The sequence below is a fragment of the Oncorhynchus mykiss genome, chromosome 7 (assembly GCF_013265735.2).
Source record: "Oncorhynchus mykiss isolate Arlee chromosome 7, USDA_OmykA_1.1, whole genome shotgun sequence".
In the NCBI taxonomy this organism is placed as follows: domain Eukaryota; kingdom Metazoa; phylum Chordata; class Actinopteri; order Salmoniformes; family Salmonidae; genus Oncorhynchus; species Oncorhynchus mykiss.
Window position 1 is genome coordinate 16,597,367 of NC_048571.1, and position 15,231 is coordinate 16,612,597.

The 15,231-nt window shown below is 41.7% G+C and overlaps 2 protein-coding genes across 2 annotated transcripts in view; both read right to left on the minus strand.

Annotated features, from left to right (window-relative positions):
* Positions 1 to 15,231, minus strand: part of LOC110528867 (zinc finger protein 883) — a 75,322-nt gene that overhangs the window by 37,437 nt on the left and 22,654 nt on the right. The window lies entirely within an intron of this gene.
* Positions 1,000 to 10,235, minus strand: LOC118936280 (zinc finger protein 25-like). Its single transcript, XM_021611030.2, has 2 exons — positions 9,437 to 10,235; positions 1,000 to 3,600 (listed from the first exon to the last, which is right to left on the minus strand). The coding sequence occupies exons 1-2, from the start codon at positions 9,518 to 9,520 to the stop codon at positions 1,828 to 1,830; spliced, it is 1,857 nt and encodes a 618-aa protein (XP_021466705.2). The 5' UTR covers positions 9,521 to 10,235; the 3' UTR covers positions 1,000 to 1,827.

Genomic DNA, 15,231 nt, shown 5'->3' on the forward strand with positions numbered 1-15,231 from the left:
TTTCACTTTGTCTGAATGCCGAGTATAGAAAGTCCAAAAGTGTCCTTGGCTCCCGCCTGCCTTCACTGCCGTTAACAGAATTGCCGGAAAACTGTGGTCAACAGGCTGGGGTGAAGTACAGTGCCCCGGTCGCCCATGCATCTCAGCTAGCTTGCTATTGGCCTGCTGTATACCAGAGTCCTGCTTACTAGCTAGCGACACCGGTAGACGGTGTCCTTCGCTCCCGTCTGCCCTCGCCGTCGTTAACAGAACTCAACAGAAATGTGATTGGTACCATCGTTAACAGAACAGGTGGAGGCGAAGGACACTGTCCACCGGTCGTCCCCGTCTCCCGCTAGCACAACAAGTGGGTGGCTGGGACGACACGTGTACTAACTAGCTTGATAGTTAGCTAGCACACGGCATCGCCCCTGCCTCCCACCTGCTGTATACTGAAGTCCCCCTTATGACTAGCTGGCTAAGCTAGCACAGTGTCCTTTGCTCCAGCCTGCCGAACATCTGCCCTCGCTGTCGTTAACAGAACTAGAAGAAAAAGGTGCCCGACTGGCGAAGGGCGAAGGACACTGACTACCGGTGTATTGTTAGCTGGCTATCTTTGTCGCCCCCTTCCTTCTTCTGTGGTGTTTATCGGCGGCTGGCATCCAACACTTTTGTGCATTAATGCCATCTAATGTACTGGAGCGCCCCTGCCTCCCGTAACTTAAAAATGTACAAATAGAAGTATAAAGAGGGGTTCGAACGCCCCGAATTGCAGGCCGCAATTGCACCCTGCTCACGAAGTTCAAGGCCGACGGCATTACTGCAGGCTGTTTCCAGAAAACAGGATCAGTCATTATAGTGAATGGGAAAATGGTAATCGTGGCACCAAAATTGCTTATATTATATCAGACTTAACATTATGTCCTTGAACAGATTGTTTTAATTGGTATTTAAACACACACACACATATATATATATATATATATATATATATATATATATATATATATATATATATATATTTAAAAACATGGGTCGGAACTGAAATTATTTTCCAATCATTTCGTTCTGAACATTACTTTTTTCTCTCCACTGTTCGGACCAATTGAATAAGTCAATCCATCATTTTATTAAACAGCTCTGCCTATTTTTTTTTAATTACACTTGTTACGTCATCAGTAGTCTACAGTAACCTATGCTTCAGAGGGGAGGGGCAGGTCTCCAAAACACACACACACTCACTGGCAAAGACTTCCAACTGGCAGGCAGACGCTGGAATAAGTTTGAGTGACAGAGGGCTTTGCAAATGGACTTTGTTTACGATTTTTGTGGGACTGGAAAACTTAAAATAATGTTATTAACTGGTTCCCATGCTTTTAAAATAATGGTTCTGTTCCGGAACTTTCGTTTTCGGTTAGTGTTACTCAAATAATGTAGTTATTTTCCATGTTTTAAGTCCGGTTCCCTGAACTGGTTACAACCCTTGATTTAAAATAAACAACTTTTGAAAAAAATAAATACTGCTATGAAGACAGTAATACACAGTCCGTCTGTGAGTGTCTTCAACAGTCTGTGGTGCCAATTCCAGGCCACCAACATTGTAGTTAACAGATTATTAGATTATCAAGTCACAGTGATTAGGTAGGTTCCCACTTCCTGCAATGCCAAACACAATTTACATGACACCTTATTCAAGGCGACTTACAGGAACCATTAGGATTAAGTGCCTTACTCAAGGGCACCGACAGATTCTTCACCTAGTAAGTTTGGGGATTTGAACCAGCAAGCTTTCGGTTACTGGCCCAACGCTCTTAACCACTAGGCTACTGTACCTCCACCACTTCTGCATTATAAATCGAGGAAATTTGAGACACCAGAGTAGTGCCTCTTCTCATGGCGTTTTCTGTCTCCATCTTGGGAGAAGCGTTGTCCACAGACAGAGCATTGGTATGGTTTCTCTCCGGTGTGAACTAGCATATGTCTCTTCAGTGTCTCTTTTCGAAAGAATCGCTTTCCACAGTCTTTGCACTGATGATTTCTCTCTCCAGTATGAATCCTCCTCACGTGTCTCAACATGCCATCTCTGCGAGTAAAACACTTTCCACATTCCAAACAAGGATAGGTTGCTCTTTCTCCAGAGGTATTATGTGTTAGTATGTGTCTTTGGTATGATTTTGTATATGGAAAACTCTTCCCACACTCAGTGCAGTGATACGGTGTCTCTCCAGTGTGTATTCGCATGTGTATTTTCATGTTCCGACACTCCTTCCCGCAAATTGTGCAGAGAAATTGTTTTCTTTTGCTTAAATGTATCCTGTGTCTTTCAAAACTTTTCTTGTGTGTTAGCTGATGTTTTTCAAGCTGCTTCAGTCGGACAAAGCTTTTCACACAGTCAGAGCAGCGGAAATTACATTCCTCCTTCATATGTGTTTTTTGGTGTAATTTAAGATTATCTAATCGAGCAAAACTTTTGTCACAGTCAGGGCAGTTGTAAGGCTTCTCTCCTGTATGTGTTCGCTGATGTCTTATAAGACGATTCGCTTGTTTGAAGCTCTTACCACAGTCGGAGCAGATGTATGGCTTCTCTACAGTACTGAAACTCTCGGTCCAGTCATCAGAAGTATCTTCAGGATCCTCTTCATTCTCCTGCATTGTTTGGGTTTGTCGCAGTTTTTCTGAGTGTTGATTCTTTCTAATTGAACTTTTGCAAGACAATTCTTTTCCTGGCTGTGACTGGACTATCTTTCTTGGTGTTTCTGCATGCATTTTAGTCTTCTGCCTGCCTCTGCTGGTGGTTCTTTGCTGTGTGTGCACACAGTCTACCTTCAGTTTAGTTTCTTCCGTCTGTGTGACATGTTTCTCTTTCATATGCATTTTTTGGTGTAATTTAAGCTTATCTAATTGAGCAAAACTTCTGTCGCAAACAGGGCAGTGGTGAAGCTTCTCTCCAGTATGTGATCTCTGGTGTCTTATAAGAGCCCTCACTTTTCTAAAGCTCTTACTGCAGTCAAAGCAGTAGTGTGGCTTCTCTCCTCCAGGACTGAAACCCTCGATCCAATCATCAGAGTCATCAGTATCTACGGGCTCCTCTTCTTTCTCCTGTGTTGTTTGGGGTTGCTGTGGTCCTTCTGAGTTTTGATTCTTCTCTGATTGGCACTGGGTGTTGGCTGGGCATTGCGGTGTGCTATGTGAAAGCTCACTCTCAACATTTGCTGCACTGCTGGCAGCTTTGAAGGTATACTCTGGCAGGTCCTGTTGCTTTTTCACAAGTTCAGTTTGACGAATGCGTGTGACAGCTTTATCCAGTGTTAGTTCTGGGTCAATTTGTAATTGCTTGGATAATCTTCTGTCATGTAAGCCTGCGACTAGTCGGTCTCTTATCATCTCACTGAGCAGAGCTCCATAACCACAATGTTCTGACAAACAATGAAGTGCAGAGATAAAATCATCAGCTGTCTCTCCTGCTTCCTGTTGTCTTTGGCTGAATTTTGTTCGTTCTAATATAACATTCCTCATAACTGCCAAATGTCCATCTTGCTGCTCATTATTAGAACTGTGGAAGTGGTCCCGCTCGATCAGGTTGTCATCTTGCAGGTCTTCTGGGGTGTCCATCTCCTCTGCCTGGAAATACATTTAAAATTGCATAATTACTAATAGGCCTATCGTCTCTGTTCTCTAAAACATTCATTTTGTAATACATAAAATAGCCTACTTTGATACAGTTAAAGTCCAATAGATAGCATATACAATAAATAGCTAAACAAATAACTTATGCTATTTTACAGTAGTAGCTAGGTCTAATCATTTGAAATACCAACATGTTGAAGTGTCAACATGATAATGATTATTTGTTTGTCATTAGGCCTAGAGATCACCATAGGCTAGTGATCTAGGTTAGAGAAAGTTCATTGACAGTATAAGTTGACAAATGTATTTTCACAACAAAAAAATCATAGAAATCTATAAATCAAAGCAAGTTGTAGGGCTCATTCAGTAGTTTTTACATCATTAAGTAGAATCATATTGAAAAGAATGTTAAAATTATCATTTATATTCCTAAAACATAAGTTGAAATTGATACGGTTGCCGCTTCCGGTTGTCATCGGTTTTAGATTTATAGCCCAGTGTCAAAACACAAATAAAAACGTCCAAAATCATCATCAATACATGCAGAAATAAGTTGTGATATTTTGAAAGACCAAACATAAAAATTACTCCCTCCACATACGTGTCACACTTGTGTTCAGATTACTTATTTTGCTAGCTTCGACGCAACCAAGAGTTTTGACATTGTGCACCCTCTTGGTTGCTAATATTTTGATAAATTAATACGTTATAAAACGGCACACAACATTTACCAAGCGGCCACTCTAAACTGGAATTGATTAGCTTGTTCTACTGTAATCAATAGCATGCGTATTCTAGCCAAGGCTCATCTTCTATAACTACTGCTGTAAACACCTTATCTATTCATATACTTTCCATTATGTCTTTACACCATCGTATACAGACACACTGAGGGTACAAAACATTAGGAACACCTTCCTAATATTGAGTTGCACCCCCTTTTGCCCTCAGAACTGCCTCAATTCATTGGGGCATGGACTCTACAAGTTGTCGAAAGCTTTCTACAGGGATGCTGGCCTGTGTTGACTCCAATGCTTCCGACAGTTGTGTCAAGTTGGCTGGTAGTGGATCTCTACTCTGAATAGCTCGTTCCATCTCATCCCACAGATGCTCAATTGGATTGAGATCTGATGACTGGGCAGGCCACTGCAGTAAGCTGAATTCACTCATGTTGGTGGAACCATTCCTGGACAATCCTAGCCTTGTGGCATGGGGCATTGTTCACCAAAAAATATATATATTCGCAGATGGATACAATGCTGCCATGAACCTGATTGGCAATGATGCTCAGATATCCTGTGGCATTCAAACATAGCCCTATTTTTTTTATCAAGGGTCCCAATGTTTTTTACTGAAAGAAGTGGAACTAAGGTTGCCGGCTACCATACCCCATTCGTGTCATCGTACAACGAGTTGTGCATTCTTTGATGGGTCTTTGGGCAATGTTGTACTGGATTGCCAGTTGACTAACTGTAGCCTGTCGGTTGCTCTGCATAATTCGTGTCAGCCTCCTTTGTCCTCTCATCAATTACCCGTTTTCGACCACTGGCCTGTCATTGGCTGGATGTCCTTTGGATGGGGAGTAATTCTTGATAAACACAGGAAACTGTTGCGCGTGAAAAACCCAGCAGTGTTGCAGTTCTTGACCCACTCAAACCGGTGGGCAGTGTTATAGCCCTATTTGGACGGTTATTATTAGAGATGTTGGTTTTGTAATTATTATCCAAGCATGTGTAGTATTCCAGAGGATGATTCACAAAGGATTTGTTTTTCCAAACTGCCCCTTCTAATTCTTATTTTTTTCAAATTTAATTGACTTATGACGGAAGCCTGGAGGTTTTCATCGTAGGCGTGAAAATATTTCAATGTCATGTCTCACTGATAGCTCGTGATTGGCTGCCAAATCTATAGGTTTCCCTATACAATTTTTTATTGATGAAGTGTGATCATAAATATATTTTTAGTGATCCATCCATGGTAGATGTCATCCTTCCCAATAACAATGCCATACATTCTGCTGATTTGAGCTGGTGAACCGTATTCACACTTGACTGTGTTTATGGATGAGAAAGTGAACTTGCCATTTCCAGAAAGTTGAGCGGGGATGCAGCTTTGCGATCTGTTGCCTAGGACGGGGCTCTCCAACCCTGTTTGTAGAGAGCTAGCATCCTGTAGGTTTTCACTCCAACCCTAATCTAGCACATCTAATTTAATAATTACACTGAACACAAATATAAACGCAACATGTAGTGTTGGTCCCATGAGCTGAAATAAAATTTGTGTACATCCCTGTTAGTGAGAATTTTATCCTTTGCCAAGATAATCTCTCCACCTGACAGGTGTGGCATATCAAGAAGCTGATTAAACAGCATGATTATTACACAGGTCTACCTTGTGCTTTGGACAATAAAAGGCCACTAAAATGTGCAGTTTTGTAGCACAACACAATTCCACAGATGTCTCAAATTGAGGGAGCGTGCAATTGTCATGATTTAAATTTTTTATTTAACTAGGTAAGTCAGCTAAGAACAAATTATTATTTACAATGATGACCTAACAAAAGGCCTCCTGCAGGGACAGGGGCTGGGATTAAAAATAAAAATATTTTTAAAATATATATATATATATATATATTAGGAAAAAACATACATCATGAAAAAAAGAGACAACACAACATTACAAAAAGAGACACATAAGAAAACATAGCAAGGCAGCTACACATGACAACACAGCATGGTAGCAACAACATGGTAGCAGCACAAAACATGGTACAAACATTATTGGGCACAGACAACAGCAAAGGGCAAGAAGGTAGAGAGAGCAATATATCACGCAAAGCAGCCACAACTGTCAGTAAGAGTGTCCATGTGTGAGTCTTTGAATGAAGAGAAAAAACTGTCCAGTTTGAGTGTTTGTTGCAGCTCATTCCAGTGACTATCTCAAGCTCTAAACCCTCAGAGGTAATAACCACACCTGTGGAGGTGTTCAGAACAAGGTTAAGGGTAGAGAAAGCTTGTTGGACACTAAAAAAGCTTTGTTGTAGAGCATTTAACACAACATCTGGGGAGGGGCCAGCTGAGTATAAGACTATCATCTGCATATAAATTGATGGGAGAGCTTCCTCTGCCTGAGCGATGTTGTTGATGTAAATTGAGAATATCATGGGGCCTAGGATCGAGCTTTGGGGTACTCCCTTGGTGGCTAGCAGTGGTTGAGACAGATGTTCTGACTTTATACACTGTACTCTGAGATAAGTAGTTAACAAAAAGGGCCAAAGACCACTCAGACACCAATACTCCTTAGCCGGCCCACAAGAATGGAATGGTTTACCGTGTCAAAAGCTTTGGCCAAGTCAATAAAAATAGCAGCACAACATTGCTTAGAATCAAGGGCAATGGTGACATCATTGAGGACCTTTAAGGTTGCAGTGACACATTCATAACCTGAGCGGAAACCAGATTGCATACCAAAGAGAATACTATAGACATCAAGAAAACCAGTCAGTTGATTATTGAAGTTTTTCCAACACTTTTGATAAATAGGGCAAAATATAAATAGACTTTTAACAGTTAGGATCAGCTTGATCTCCCCTTTAAATAAAGGACAAACCGTGGCTGTATTCCAAGCAATGGGAACCTCCCGAGAAAGGAGAGACAGGTTTAAAAGGTCGGAGATGATAGGGGCAGCAACCTTAAAGAAGCGTCTGACCCAGATGTTTTTCTGTGGTCAAGTTTAAGGAGCTCTTTTAGCACCTCAGACTCAGTGACTGACTGCAGGGAGAAACTTTGAGTCAAACAGGAATCCTGACTTAATGAAGTGGTGATTAAAGAGCTCAGCCATGTGCTTCTTGTCAGTAACAACCACATCCTCAACATTAAGGGACATGGGCAGATGTGAGGAGGAGGGTTTATTCTTCAGGTCTTTAACCAGTTTCCAGAACTTCTTAAGGTTAGACCCAGAGAGAGAGAAAATGACTGCAGGAATGTCCACCAGAGCCGTTTAGAGAATTTAATGTTCATTTCTCGACCATAAGCCACCTCCAACGTCATTTTAGAAAATGTAGCAGTCCGTCCAACCGGCATCAAATCAAATCACATTTTATTGGTCACATACACATGGTTAGCAGATGTTAATGGTCACATACACATGGTTAGCAGATGTTAATGGTCACATACACATGGTTAGCAGATGTTAATGGTCACATACACATGGTTAGCAGATGTTAATGGTCACATACACATGGTTAGCAGGTGTTATTGGTCACATACACATGGTTAGCAGATGTTATTGGTCACATACACATGGTTAGCAGATGTTAATGGTCACATACACATGGTTAGCAGATGTTATTGCGAGTGTCACAAAATGCTTGTGCTTCTAGTTCCGACAGTGCAGTAATATCTAACAAGTAATCTAACAACCGTAGACCATGTGGAACCATGCCAGCCCAGGACCTCCACATCCGGCTTCTTCACCTTTTATTTTATTTCACCTTTATTTAACCAGGTAGGCCAGTTGAGAACAAGTTCTCATTTACAACTGCGACCTGGCCAAGATGAAGCAAAGCAGTGCGACACAAACAACAACAGTTACACATGGAATAAACAAACGTACAGTCAATAACACAATAGAAAGTCAATATACAGTGTGTGCAAATTAAGTAAGGAGGTAAGGCAATAAATAGGCCATAGTAGCAAAGTAATTACAATTTAGCAAATTAACACTGGAGTGATAGATGTGCAGACGATGATGTGCAAGTAGAAATACCGGTGTGCAAATGAGCAAAAAAGTAAATAAAAACAATATGGGGATGAGGTAGGTAGATTGGATGGGCTATTTACAGATGGGCTGTGTACAGCTGCAGCGATCAATAAGCTGCTCAGATAGCAGATGCTTAAAGTTTGTGAGGGAAATATAAGTCTCCAATTTCAGCCATTTTTGCAGTTCATTCCAGTCATTGGCAGCAGAGAATTGGAAGGAAAGGCGGCCAAAGGAAGAATTGGCTTTGGGGGTGAACAGTGAGATAAACCTGCTGGAACACGTGCTACGGGTGGGTGTTGCTATGGTGACCAGTGAGCTGAGATAAGGCAGAGCTTTACCTAGCAAAGACTTATAGATTCTCCAGGGTTGTCCTAGGGCATCAACCACCAGCCAGGGTTTCATTACATAAGCTTTATACAATACTTTTTATTGCACATTTAGACCAAATTAAACTGATGCATTTGGCAATGTTCAACTTCAATTAACTCGCACTATGAAGAATAGCTTAGCCGTACTCATTGATAGCCTAATGTATACTTTAATATACTTTTGGTGAATTTACGAGGCATTGCTAGATACATATTACCAAGATATAGCCTATATGCACGGTTCTGACTAACTGCCTGACCGGATCCTCTCTCTAGTGTGTGTTTGTGTCTTCGGTCTGTAGCGTGTAGAATAGCTCAGCATACTCATTAATAGCCTCTACGTTGGTGAACTTGCGCAAGACATTGCAAGCGAAGAAATTGTGAAATACAGTATTGCGATAGCCTATATCTGTTGATTGCGGACACACAGTTGACTGGCCAACATGCCGACCTATGCCCCGCTCTTTATGTATTTGCTGTGAAAGATGCGAGAGTTTGTTCTCATAGTAGAATAAGTAAAATCGTTTCCTGGTTGCAAAAATACTGAATCTTAGGAGTGATAGCTAGCGGAATCGATGCTCGACACGCAGACATTGGAGCCGAATAATCGATTATTTGAGTCGGCTCCCCACTACTACCAGTGTGCAGCAGCCTGAACATTCGACGTTCCTAGTAGTCGTCTTGTTTTTGTACCTTCTTACCTCTTCAATGAGCTTTTCCTCAAAACTTCCGTTGTCTTGCATCTTGATTGGCTTAGTCATCAGTATCTTGGGGCTCCTCTTCATCTCGATTCTCCTGCATTGTTTTGGCAGTGCTTAGTTCTCAAATTCCGCCATTTTCTCTGTGTTTTATATACCAAACGAAAGGGGTGCGGGTAAAACCAGAAGCCGAAAACTGCTGTGCTATTGTATACACATCCGTTTTGTCTGCTTGTCTTTCACTTAGATTTGATTCAAAGTGAAATAATGTTCTTTAAAGCCCATCTCACACGATCATTGTTGCTACTGCACATCTATAACACTGTATGAATCGCTATTCGAAACCAGACGCAGTGTTTTGAGATTTATAAAACAAACTTAACTGGTTAGCTAGCTAAACTACTGACCGAGAACAAATCTAGCGGACTATTTTCTGCAGTCATTGCCACTATAATTACAATTTTACATGACCGGATGCAAATCACATGCACATCGAAGTATCATACATACTTTACGTCTGAATGCGGAGCATGGACAGAGAGGAAGAGGCAAAGCGAGAGGATTTACTCCTTCCAAAATATGTCCGCGAAATAAGCCTTTTTTTGTATGGAGGACTAAGAGAGTGTTGAATTGCGTGAGGCTTATTTGATCATTCGTTAGGCTTTTACAAATTAATGTATGTGGATGCAGGAAGCATTCCGCAAACGACTCAAGTCTTGTTCACACTGGCAGTTTGAAGTGACACAAATCCTATTTTTTCGCATATCCAATTCGAATCGGCTATTTCAAGCCACCTTTGTAGGTGGTTTGAAATCAGATACAAATCATGTGACGTGTCTGAAAGGTCAAATCTGGTTCATTTAAAGGGAGTCCAAATTGAGCAAGTTCCCCATTATAAATACATGGGATTTTGATTGACGATAAGCTCTCTTTCAAAAACACACATTGAAAAAAAGCAGATAAATAATATTGGTTTATTTTATACATCCTACCTCTCTTTGGAAAGAAGGAAGATTGTTCAAGCAACACTTCTCCCAGTACTTTATGATGGTGATATATTCTACATGCATGTGGCAGCCTCTGTTTTAAAACCTTTAGTCTATGACTCAACACTGGGTTTTATCACTGGGGACGATTTTCATACACATCACTGCATTTTGTATAGTCCTGTCGGCTTGAAGTCTCTGACTACCAGAAGGGGCCAGCAATGGTTACTTTTTGTACATGAAGCTGTTCTTCAGAGACTCCCCCACCACCTCAGCTCACATATTAATTGTAGGTCCAGAAATGTTCAGACCAGTTCTCTGGACTGGCTGGTTCTGGAGGTCCCGCGGGTCTCCACTGAGCTGGGGTAAATACTTTTAGGTTTTATGCCCCCAGCTCGTGGAATAGCCTCCAGGCCACCTTGAAGCTGGACTCGCTTGTCACCATTGGACAGTTTAGATCCATTTTGAGTGAGGTAATGTGCTCATTGTGTTTGTTTTGATTAATCTTATTGTGTTGATATTTTGCTTTATGTTGTACTGAGTTGTGTGTTCAAGTTCACATGGCTCCCTTGAGAATGAGATCCTGGTCTCAATGGTGAACCCACCTGTCTAAATAAAAGTTCAATAAAAAAACAGGGAATAGTTACAGGGGAGAGAAAGGGGGAATTAGAAGCTGGGGATGAGTAGGTGGCCATGATGGTATGAGGGCCAGATTAGGAATTTAGCCAGGACACCGGGGTTAGCACACCTACTGTTATGAAAAGCGCCATGGGACACCTGTTTAACGCCTGTGTGGGTCTGACTTTCCCAAGGAACCTACACCAGGCTGCTCCCTGCTTTTTACCTGGGTCAGCCACCTATAAAAATAGAATGGGTCAGCCATCAACCCTGAAACTGCCTCACTTGTGGACAGGGTTTCTTATCAAGGTACACCTGCTGTACTATTCCACTGGGCACAAACTGGTTGAATCAACTTTGTTTCCACATCATTTCAACCCCAAAAATGTGATGACAGATTTCCACGGTGAGTCAAACTACATTTGAAAAAAGTAAATCAACGTAAGGGCATTGTCATTTTTCACCCAACTTTTAACCTAAATCAATAACATGGTGAAATGTTTTGTTGATTTCACATATAATTCACATTCATTGACAACTCAATCAAATGTAAATCAAAACTAGACATTCAACTGAAGTCTGTGCCAGTGGCGGTCGGTGCCGTTTAAGATGATGATAAAATGATGAGCATGGCCTCATTTCTATTACAGCATATTGGATGACAGTCATTCATATTCCATTTACCCAGCTCAATGTAAGGTCGATAGGTTTAGGCTACTACATGATACTCGAAAAACTCCCTGAACCCATCATGAGGTTGCGACAGTGAAGTGGCGACTCCGGGATGCTGGACTTCTAGGCAGAATTCCTGTCTAGTTTGTGTTCTTTTGCCCATCTTAAATCTTTTATTTTTATTGGCCAGTCTGAGATACAGCTTTTTATTTGCAACTCTGTCTAGACGGCCAGCATCCTGGAATCGCCTCTTCACTGTTGACATTGAGACAAGTGTTTTGCGAGTACTATTTAATGAAGCTGCCAGTTGAGGACTTGAGGCGTCTGTTTCTCAAACTAGACACTAATGTACTTGTCCTCTTGCTCAGTTGTGCACCAGGGCCTCCCACTCCTCTTTATATTTTGGTTAGAGACATTTTGCGCTGTTCTGTGAAGGTAGTAGTACACAGCGTTGTACGAGATCTTCAATTTCTCACATGGAATAGCCTTAATTTCTCAGAACAAGAATAGATTGACGAGTTTCAGATGAAAGTTTTGTTTTTAGCCATTTTGAGCCTGTAATCGAACCCACAAATGATGATGCTCCAGATACTCAACTAGTCTAAAGAAGGCCAGTTTTATTGCTTCTTTAAAATCAGCACAACAGTTTTCAGCTGTGCTAACATAATTGCAAAAGGGTTTTATAATGATCAATTAGCCCTTTTAAATTATCAACTTGGATTAGCTAACACAACGTGCCATTGGAACACAGGAGTGACGGTTGCTGATAATGGGCCTCTGTCTATGTAGATATTCCATTCATTTTTTTACATTTAAAATCTGCAGTTTCCAGCTACAATAGTCATTTACAACATTAACTATGTCTACACTGTATTTCTGATCAATTATATGTTATTTTAATGGACAAAAATGTGCTTTTCTTTAAAAAACAAGGACATGTCTAAGTGACCCCAAGTTTTTGAATGGTAGTGTACATATGAGTAAAGCAGTATTTTAAACATTAAAGTGACTAGTGTTCCATTATTAAAGTGGCCAGTGATTCCAAGTCTGTTTATGGGGCAGCATCCTCTAAGGTGCAGGGTTGCGTAACCAGGTCGAAGCTGACTAGTGATGGTTATTTAACAGTCTGACAGCCTTGAGATAGGTGTTTTTTTACTCTCAGCTTTGATGCACCTTTACTGACCTCCCTTTCTTCATGATAGCGGAGTGAACAGGCCAAGGCTCGGGTGGTTGATGTTGTTGATGATCTTTTTGGCCTTCCTGTGACAGCGGGTGCTGTAGGTGTCCTGGAGGGTACGTAGTTTGCCCCCGGTGATGCATTGGGCAGACCACACCACACTCTGGAGAGCCCTGTGGTTGAGGTCGGTGGAGTTGCCGTACCATGCGGTGATACAGCCCGACAGGATGCTCTCGATTGTGCATCTGTAAATGTTTGAGGGTTTTAGAGGCCAAGCCAACTTTCTTCAGCCTCCTGAGGTTGAAGAGGTGCTGCTGCGCCTTCTTCACCACACTGTCTGTGTGGATAATTTCAGATCGTCAGTGATGTGTACACCAAGGAACTTCAAGCTTTCCACCTTCTCCACTGCGGTCCCATCGATGTGGATAGGGGTGTGCTCCATCTGTTGTTTCCTGAAGTCCACGATCAGCTCCTTTGTTTTGTTGACGTTGAGTGAGAGGCACCACTCCGCCAGGGCCTTCACCTCCTCCCTGTAGGCTGTCTCGTCAATGTTGGTAATCAGGTCTACTATTGTTGTGTTGTCTGCAAACTTGATGATTGAGTTGGAAGCGTGCGTGGTCACGCAGTTATGGGTGAACAGGGAGTACAGGAGGGGGCTGAGCACACACCCTTGTGTGGCCCATGTGTTGAGGATCAGCAAAGTTGGTGTTGTTTCCTACCTTCACCACCTGGGGGCGGCCCATCAGGAAGTCCAGGACCCAGTTGCACTGGTGATATGATCCTTAACTAGCCTCTCAAAGCACTTCATGATGACAGAAGTGAGTGCTACGGGGCGATAGTCATTTAGTTCAGTTACCTTTGCTTTCTTGGGTACAGGAACAATGGGGGACAGCAGACTGGGATAGGAAGATTGAATACGTCCGCAAACACTCCAGCCAGCTGGTTTGCGCATGCTCCGAGGACACGGCTAGGGATGCCGTCTGGGCCGGCAGCCTTGCGAGGGTTAACACACTTAAATGTCTTACTCATGTTGGCCACGGAGAAGGAGTGCCCATAGTCCTTGGTAGCGGGATGCATCGGTGGCACTGTGTTATCCTCAAAGCGGTCGAAGGTGGTGTTTAGCTAGTCCGGAAGCAAGATCGTGTCCGCAACATGGCCGGTTTTCCCTTTGTCATCCATGATAGTAAATAATGTAATGACAATTCAATTCTAGTGGACACAAAATCATCTGAAACAATTAAAACATTGCTGTTGCCTTGCCAAGTTGTCGTCTTAGGTCTCTTTATGTAGTGTTGCCTCTTGTCGTGATGTGTGTTTTGTCCTATATTTGTTATTTTATCCCAGCCCCCGTCCCCGCAAGAGGCCTTTTGGTAGGCCATCATTGTAAATAATAATTTGTTAACTGACTTGCCTAGTTAAATAAAAATTAAACGAACTGCAAATCTATCCTACAAGTTTTAGTCACAAGCTTTGATGTAGTCATTGCATGCTAGGAATATGGGGCCAAATACAAAACTTTTCAATACTTTATTTATAAGTATGTTTAGGGATGTAAAAACTGTTGACAGCTACCTTTGAGAAAACATATTTCTTGTTAAACAAAATCTCTGAGCAATTGCATTAGTATAAAATAATTTCACCCATTTTTTTTGCATTACATTTTTTTTATTTTACCTTTATTTAACCAGGCAAGTCAGTTAAGAACAAATTCTTATTTTCAATGACGGAACAGTGGGTTAACTGCCTTGTTCAGGGGCAGAGCGACAGATTTTAACCTTGTCAGCTCAGGGATTCGATCTTGCAACCTTTCAGTTACTAGTCGAACGCTCTAACCACTAGGCTACCTGCCGCCCCTGAAATATAGCGCAGTTTTGAGTTATTTATTTTATATAGTTATTAGACTCCACTGTATGTGTAAAGAATGTATTACAATAACCAACTGAGAATACACAAGCTATCACACACGGGTAATGGTTAAAACACTCTTAAAATACATGTGCAGATCAATACAGGTGAGAAAACCCCACAAGTGCAGTGATTGTGAGAGACGTTCTACTAATCAGTTATCTCAAAAGGCAAGTCCATGAGAGAAGCCTTTCAGCTGTGACGTCTGCGGGAGAAGATTCAGCCAAGTCATTCATGTCGCAGCCAACATGCAAGTGCACACAGGAGTCAGACCATACTCATGCAAGAGATGTGGAAAAGGGCTTTTAAAATTCAAGACGCTTCAAATTTTAAAATACACTGTCAGTAGCTACGGTTATCTTCTGACCGCTCTTTCAGAGGTGAGGAGAGTACATGCCAACCTAAATATCATGGACATCTAATAACTGTTCACCAGTTTG